Source organism: Diplotaxodon limnothrissa, linkage group LG15 (assembly GCF_057381915.1).
Source record: "Diplotaxodon limnothrissa isolate DT_005_m linkage group LG15, D_limnothrissa_male_GT1.1, whole genome shotgun sequence".
Lineage (NCBI taxonomy): Eukaryota > Metazoa > Chordata > Actinopteri > Cichliformes > Cichlidae > Diplotaxodon > Diplotaxodon limnothrissa.
In genome coordinates this window covers 1,632,900-1,641,301 of record NC_140610.1, presented here as the reverse complement: position 1 = coordinate 1,641,301, position 8,402 = coordinate 1,632,900, and the positions used below count along the sequence as shown (strand labels likewise).

The 8,402-nt window shown below is 42.3% G+C and overlaps 1 protein-coding gene across 1 annotated transcript; it reads right to left on the bottom strand.

The window, feature by feature from the left end:
- Nucleotides 1-839: 839 nt before the first annotated feature.
- On the bottom strand, nt 840-7,637 carry clmnb (calmin b). Its single transcript, XM_085373182.1, has 10 exons — nt 7,548-7,637; nt 6,644-6,705; nt 6,471-6,566; nt 5,993-6,076; nt 5,791-5,883; nt 5,464-5,690; nt 5,019-5,212; nt 3,890-3,972; nt 1,716-3,007; nt 840-984 (listed from the first exon to the last, which is right to left on the bottom strand). Exons 1-10 carry the CDS (start codon nt 7,612-7,614, stop codon nt 855-857), a joined length of 2,328 nt encoding a protein of 775 aa, XP_085229308.1. The 5' UTR covers nt 7,615-7,637; the 3' UTR covers nt 840-854.
- Nucleotides 7,638-8,402: the final 765 nt, after the last annotated feature.

Here is an 8,402-nt window from a genome sequence, read left to right as displayed (position 1 = left end):
ACTTTAAGTGTTTAAGGTTTAAGTTTACACTTTCTCTTCAACGTGGATTTTGATGACTTATGTAACTAATGCATACTTCTGTGTCGCTCTGTTGTCACTGTGGTATTCCAACAAGCATTACCTAATAGTCCAAACTGCTTAAAATGACAACATCTATTCTATGTTGATGAGTGGATCACATGCACACACATCAAGCAGCTGGTTTATTGTTTGTATCAGATGGTCACAAAAATTATCCCGGAGAAAGCCTGTGGTAAAAATAAGCTTGAACTCAGGCAGCATCCGAGATGAAGACAATAAAGCGGTCCACAGTCTAAGCCATAAGTGACACAGTGAGAGTCTGTGAAATGCCAAAGTGCTCATTAAGTATTATCAGCTTAATCTTCACTTGTCAATACAGCTTCTAATTAAACAGCAGGTCACACGGGATCTTCAGCAGGCAACAGAATGCTGTATAGACAAATAAGAAGGTCGCTGCGATGCTGCAGTGCCACCGTGTGGTTGATTTTGTCAAGTGAATTTCAAAAAGGAGTCTTTTTACTAGGAAAATCAATTTTTGGACATGTGTTCAGCAAAAAAAAAAAAAAAAGCCCCCAAACCATTTCTGATAATAAGTGCGGTGCAAGACCGAGCAGCTGAAAGCCTGTGTAACAACGGGGATTACAGGATTTAGCTTTATCTGAAACTACGGCCCTGAGTCTTATCAGATTATTCTGTGGATCTGCTTAAATGGCGTCTTTAGGAAACTGTGTCACAGATGAAGAGTCGGTCCAGCCTTATGTGTCCCTGTTTGCCTCATTAGTGGCAACTGGGCTCATGAGCATGTCGGAATAAGAAGCTTGTGCTGCAGTGACTCAGAGGTTCATCTGACTGAGGATGAGGCAGCAGTACAGCAGGACCCACCAGACCAAGAGCATTTCCAGCTCTGACAGGGTCACTCCACAAGAGGCTGCTGAAGGCTGAAGAAGGGATCCTTTGTCACTGCTGGAGACAAACGAAGGAGTGTGAGGTGAAGGTTCTGCACACACTGAAGCAAGCACATCGAAATCGGGAGTAGCAAAAACTACATTCAAATGCAGATATCTTTTTATAGTGTTTATCCAAACAGAAGCTTTAACGATATCATATCCATGTTAACTCTTTACCTTGTTTTCTACGGCTAGATTACAATAAATAGCATCCTGGGACTGGCTCATCAGACTTTAAGTTAACTTTAAGCAGCCCTGTGACTTAATAGAAATCCTAAAACACGCTCGAAAGTGAAGCATGTTTCATATTTCATATATAAAAACACTAATAACTCAAACTTCTCAGTGTGACGATACTGTTTAGCCAGGTAAGTGCTTTAGACATGAAGAGGGAGCCCCCCCCTTCATCAGTAGGTGGCACTATTGAACTGAAAAACAGCCTCTATAGAAATACTCCTCTGGGCCATGATCACACTGTGACTGAGCGCTTTCCAAACCAGGCTGCTGTTTGCACAAAGACCCTTTGACAGTAATGCGACAGTATTTACTCGCTTTATGCTGCAATACAAGAGACACAGCAAGTGAACAGCAGCTGTAAAAGGAAACGATGCTCATCATCTGTGTGGAAGTCGCGTTGTTCCAGACATTTAACGAACTTGTCTCTGTTACCAGTGTTATTACTGAGTCACAGTAAACTGGAAGTCTTGGCAAATGTGGTGAATTATGTTTCTGCTGATAAATGGTTACCTGGGTGACCGAGGGGTTGACCTGCAGGCAGGAGGCCAGACACCTCCGAGTGGGCGTGTTCTGGGACTCTCCTCCCCATCGTGCTCTGTCGTTGTTGTCGTCATCTCCTCTCCAGCTGCTGATTTAACTTCATCAGTGTCTCTCACTTTTTCTTCTTTACACTTCCTGCCACTTTCTTCTTCTGTGTCACTTCTGACTTCACAGGCAGCCTCATCAGTTATTATTTTTCCATTTACTTCACCCTTAAAACTTTCTGAATTTGTGCTTTTCTGGCTCTTCCCATCTTCTTTCATCACAGCAGCATCTTGGCTTTCATTCCCTACATCCTGCCCTCCCACCTGTCCACGTTTTTTGGAAAGCTCTGCATCTCTTCCGTCCTCGGTGTCTTCCTGCCAACGGGCCACTTCAACAGTTGCTTCCGCTGCATTGTCCTCTGTTTTGTCGACCCCATTCTTGAACATTTTTGCATTTTCCATCTTTTTCCCCCTTTCTTCCTCACAATAATCACCATCATCATTGCTCTGTCCTCTATTAGCCCGCTGCTCTTCATGCTCCTCTGTGCTTCTACTTTCACCCTCTGGCTTAAAGTCAAGCGCTGCTCCACCGTGTGTCATTTTGCTGAGATTTCTTTCATTTTTGTCAAAATCAAACTTCCTGTGCACCGCTGACTGGGCTGATTCAAGCTCAAAATCAGCCTTTTGTAAAAAGGAGCCTTCCTGATATTTGGATTCTTCTTTCATTTCCTCTGCTGTTTCCTCTTTGACCTTTGGTACTTGTCTTTTCAGCTGATTATATGGTTGAAACACATCTTTATTCAGCTCTAGGATGTAGCTATATGCATCCTCCTCATCTGAATCCAGCGATGGTAAGCTGTAGATTCCTTCCTCGGAGCTTAAAGAATAGCAGCTTTGTGCTCGTCGCTTGTCGTAGCCTTGATCCAGTCCACTGTCCAACCACAGCTGGACCTCCTGGCTGACTATGCCAGCATCCAGAGGACTGGGTGGCTGTAAAGTGCTTCGTGCACTGCCTTTCCTTTTTTTGTAATGTGAGTCTGAAGCAGTCCCAGCAGGCTGGTCGGAGGTAGCTGTTCCATTTGTGTGAAAGGACGGAGAGCGGGGACTTCCTGAAGATCTCCGAGACCAACGCTTCCACAGAAGCTGCTCGCTGCTCTTCTCCAAGCCTTTCAGCAACACCTGGACTTCTGGAACATCAGCGTCAGTCTCTTCAAAGCTGACTGACTCAAGTGATCCAAAACTGGGAATCTCGGGAACGTCAATATCTGGTGTGGGAGCCTGTAATATAAGCATGTCAGTGATAGCAGAACCAAAGATATACTGCTAGCATGTAATAATGTCACACTATGAAGGTATTAGTAAGTGCTTATTTTGTCATTTATATCTCGTTAATCCTTCTCAGTACGTCATTTATGAACAGATATGTTTATCCATCTGTTACTGTAACAACAGACGTTACACAGAAGTCTGTAATTGTTCTGAAAATCAATGTTTTTACGTAAAAATCCCCTCAAAAACTATTTTACTCATTTGTACAATGATGTCACTTATTTTTTTTAAAAAACTATTACTAAACTACATTTTCTAAACAAAGACACCTTTAGATTCAGACTTTCAGGAGCACAGTAGGACTTTGCTACGTTAGACTCCATAATAAAGACTTTAACTGATCAAGCACACACATCCATACATATGCAATAATACTAAGTGCAATAATCCTTTCTGTCATCGTTGTATTTTTACTCAGTTGTATATAGTATTGGTATTTGTATTCTATTTTTATCTTATTGTATATTTATTTTATTTTATTCTACTGTATATAGTATATTATTTTATTCTATTCTGTACAGCTGTGTACTGTATTTATTCTTATTGTATTCTAATTTTTGCCTCATAACTTTTGCACTGTCCACTTCCTGCTGTGACAAAACAAATTTCCCACGTGTGGGACTAATAAAGGTTATCTTATCTTATCTTATCTTATCTTATGAAACAGCGACGCTCTGCTTCACCTGTTCTGAGTCTCTGAGCTAAGATGACGGGCGGCCGGTGGCAGTTTCAAGAATAACTGAGTGATATAAATGCATTTATTTATTTATTTTTTTATATCTACCTCGCTGTAGTGAGACTGTAGTGAAGGTGAACTTGTGCAGCACTAACCTCATCTATGCCTGAGTGACACTTTGGGAACATGGAGACGTAGGTGATGATGGACTGCTCGTCTGGTGAAGTGCACGTCACATCTGCAGGGAACGATTAAAAAAATCATAAAACACTTAAAAACATAAGCGTGTGTGTGTGTGCGTGTGTGCGTGCGCGCGTGTGTGTGTAAAACAAAGCTAGGGGCTTGTAAGAACATATAAATGGGCTGATTGGTGCGTTTCTACTCTCCTGTAGCCACATTCACACAATCACACAAGCACTGCCTTCTATGCTTTTAAGTGCTCACTAACATTCACACTGTGATGGATGCATCAGAGAGCAGCCAGCGGTGAGTATGTTGCCCAAGGATGCTTGGCATGCAGACAGTGGCAGCCAGGGACTGAACCACATATACCCTTTACTGCTTGGAAACATGCTGTATATGTACCACGTGGGCCCTCAAAATAATAACTTGCATATCGTGTGGCCCTGTGGAGGTGAAGGTTCCTGGTTTAGGGGATGGTTGGTTGAGTCAGGTCTGGGTTTATTTGAAATTTATGTTAACTAAATATTGCAAGAGGTTTAAAATGTGATATTTGTGGCTTTCTCTAGAGACAATATGAGTCCACATGACTCTCATTTTATACATTTTTCATGTTCCTGAGTCAGGACGTTTTTCTGAACTCTTCAAATAAATAAATAGGTCCGTGGTTGGTTCTGTAAGTAAACTGGTTCAATAACAGTCCTGACTCAGGGCCATGCTGTTGTATAAGCAGGGCCCTTCATTCATAAGCGTAACACTGTGTACGTCATCTTCTTGCTGCAAGAATGGGGGCGTGACAGTGGGAGCTGTGGGGGCTGTGGGAGCTGTGGGGGCTGTCCTGTGCTGTCTGACAGCTTCCTGTATCCTGTTGATTTTTGCGCACCAGCTTGTGCCTTTTCTCCGTCCACTATACGCTCACCTCAGAGAAACATTCAATCATTTCCATTTGTCTTGTCAGCCCCCTGGGCTTGAATTTCATATATGCATTTATAGAAGACTTGTTCTCATGTTTACAGTTTGCTGTAAACTGAAAGGAAATCTCTCATCACTCTGGGCACATAATCAACGTGGTGATTTTTTCACCTAATATGAGAAATCTTTTACCTTCAGGCTCCAGCAGTGGCGGTACAGCCAAGCTGTGATGGGCTATCATGAAAGCCTGCCGGATGTTTTCCACTGGATCTCGATGAAAGCTTTCCCTCAGGTCAACCATGACTGGGTTTATGGACTTAACCAAAGCAAGAAATGCCAAGCCGCTCCTCCAGCTCTTCCCAAAGTCCTTCACGTCCACCCCGTACCTGCAAAAAGTTTAAAATGCCATTTAATTAAATGACAAGTGTGAGCCATCATTCCAGCTCAATCTAAAACTATTCTGATTTCTAACAAGAAAGCTAATTTTGGGCTGATGTAGGGTTTACGTTTACCACCTATTAGAGCTCAGAGGATAAAGTAACCTGCTGACATTTTGTTTCATTGTTTGAGTGGGAATATGTTTGGGCTCAGTGTTAATTACATGACTTTGTAAGTGTTTTGATCTTTTTATGCTCACTTTGATGTGCATCTTTGGACCCATTGCAGGAGCACCTTGATTGCTTTCCCATGATACTTTGCTTCCCTGCCAGCCTTCCTGCCTTTACTTGGCAGAGTGCTGCAAGAGTATGTGCCAGGGTCACTTGGCTGGGGTGAGAGGTCATTAGAGGATGGATAACTGCTCATTGACAAGGCGGAAAGGCTGGAAGACAAATGCTTCTGGAGGCCTCCCATCACCTCCTTTACCTGTGTAGGAGTAACACAGAGGTGTGAGTCGGTGATAAATGGCTGGGCAAGAAGTAAGATAATACATTAAGACATTTGACTCATAGATGATAAATCCAACCTGAAAGTGCAAGATGATGCTCCAAACAAGGTGAAGAACAACAGATGGTTTACCATCAGCAATTCCAGAAGCATCAATGCCAAGCAGCTTTACCTGGCAGATAACAAGGAAACATCGATCACAATCTTGTTATTCCTGATTTGAAATCATGTCATTCATACATGTCAGAGCAATGTCACTGAATCTACAAGGAAACACTCACATGTCTGTCATCCAGAAAGACCAAGGCCTTGGAAATGTTGTTCAGTCTGAAGATGCGATGAGAGGAAGACCTAAACCTATAAAGCTAACAAAGTTAGACGAGAAAAAACATCATCACTGTTCAGGGAAATGAGCTGGTTGATTTTATTGCTGTTAAGAAGACTGGTCCCATTTATATAGCAACCCTGAACAATGACGTTACAACCAACAGCTCAGCATGAAGACAGTAAACTGGGAGACACTGCTGGCTTGGCTTCGACTAAGCGTTAGGCTTGAGACTAATTAAACAAACAAAGGAAATGACATCAGCAGTAATTAAAACATTTCCTGTCTCTGGCCATGACAGCAAACTCTTTTTCACAGGAACTGTGCTCCAGCGTCTCCTGGTGAGTCTCTGCTTCCAGGACTCCTGCTACGCTTGCAGTGGCCAAATTTAAACAGGCTTTGGCTAAATCTTTCTTGAACAGCATGATTCTTACTAGTCTGCACCCAGACAGCTCCTCCAGCAGGCCCATGAGTATTTTGCCATCCTGAATGTCTGTGAACAGGTCGTGCACTTCAATAGGAGGGTCCCGCTGGGGGGGAAAAGCATGACCCTCATTGATAAGCACATTTTTTTCAGAGTGATCTGATGAACTGATTTGTGCCTTACTCTCTGCAGAAACACATTCATCCACCTGGTGAAGGTTCTCTTCTGCACTGCTTTTCGTTCATCTGAGGAAGAGAAAACAGGGCCTTGGTACACCAATATTTAAATAAAACATGAAAATGGCATCAGCAGTGATCAGCATAACGTTAATGGAACGCAGTGTAATGGGAAATCGTTGGTGTTTTATTCGTATGGTTGTTATTGTGACAAATATTAGTAAATCGATTAGCTTTTAGCGCTCACTAGCCACCCTAAACATTGCAGTGGACTAAGTAACCTGTGCACACCCACAGCACTCTGGCAGGAGCGAGACACTGTGCCCCACTGGCCACAGAAGAAAGAATAATAGCCCCAGGCACTGACCTAGCCTCCCAAACATGATCCCAATCAGTATCCACAGGAGGCACCAGAATTATTCTGATCCACGAGGCCCCACCCTGCAAGCACAAGGACGCAAAAGATCCACGTCCAATGCCCTGGTGCTTTTAACTGCAGAACAACAAGTGACCTGTGTCTATGTCACGGCACATCAGAGCGGGATAGAGATTGGTAGGATATGACGCAGCTGGTTTTTAAAGTTGTGTCAGTGTTAATCTAAGAAGAATGCAGAATATTGAGGTATTTAGTAATTAAATGTCCATACTCTATTTTATAGATAGACAGTTTACATGAAACCCAACTGAACAGTGCTGGAGAAGGAACATTTTTATAATAATTAAAAATTTGATACTAAAACACTAAATGATTGGGCAATCGAATGACACGAAGCCAAGAATACCTACCTGGAAAATTCCCTAAGAATGCAGTCAAGGAAGCAGGAGAGCAATGATGGTCCTTTTTGTATTCTTTTCAAAGGTGGCCTGTATACACAGTTATTTAAGTAAAACCCACCAGGATGAGACTGTACCTTGAGATGTGTATTTATCATTGAGCTCGCTCGCTGAGTTTGTCTGTGAATCCCAGCTGTCCTGCATTCTCGTTTAGACTCTTGGCACATGATCCATTATGAAGATAAAAGTGAGAATAAGTCAAAATGTCAGCAATCAGAGGCACTCCACGGTTTCCTTAAACACTCATGTTGAAGTAAAGGCAAAAGAGAGGCGGTGTATCTTGCCCCAACACGCTGAAACCTCCCTCTGACGCGTTCTCCCACCACTCCCACAAGCACAGCGTGAACCCGACTGCAAGTCTGTGGTTTATGAAATCCTGTATGTAGTGGTGGTCACTCCATGTCCAGGGGTCTGTTTGCATGTAAGAACTCGCTGTGGTTTCTGTTTTCACGTATAAGGATGTCGTTCAGAAGATCTCATGGGTGAATGATTCATTAAAGTAAACACACATATTTCTTCATAGCTCACCTGGCTCAGGGTAAAGGTACGAGCAGAGGAAGCCAAGGTTCCTGTGATGTATTAATCAGTCAAAGAAAGAAAAACAGAAAATTACAAATCTTTTTAGAGAGATTTGACAAAGTGTTTGTCAAGTTTGATAGCACTGGAATTTACCTCTAATATTTCCTGCAGCAATGTCTTTTATCTTGCAAAATTACTACATTCCAGAAACAGGTCGAGTCTCACAGGAAACATTCATTTCCAAAAATCCAAAACTAAGACAGAAACAATTAAAAATTAAGCTAAAAAATATTTATCACAGAAATACAAAACTATAATAACTTTGTTCAACAAGCGTTTAATTCTTTATAATCAAAAAATTGATCCGTTTTCTGGGACACCCTGGTGTTGTCTTTCACAATGAAGATGATGTA

Bases quoted from the DNA above. Each gene is read 5' to 3' on its own strand.
- clmnb (XM_085373182.1), bottom strand. From the start codon at position 7,614: ATGCAGGACAGCTGGGATTCACAGACAAACTCAGCGAGCGAGCTCAAT. The intron at 5,691-5,790 runs GTTGGATTTATC...ACTCCTACACAG, and splicing joins GCATCATCTTGCACTTTCAG to GTAAAGGAGGTGATGGGAGG. The intron at 3,973-5,018 runs GTAAAAGATTTC...CGTTCCCTGCAG, and splicing joins GCCACTGCTGGAGCCTGAAG to ATGTGACGTGCACTTCACCA.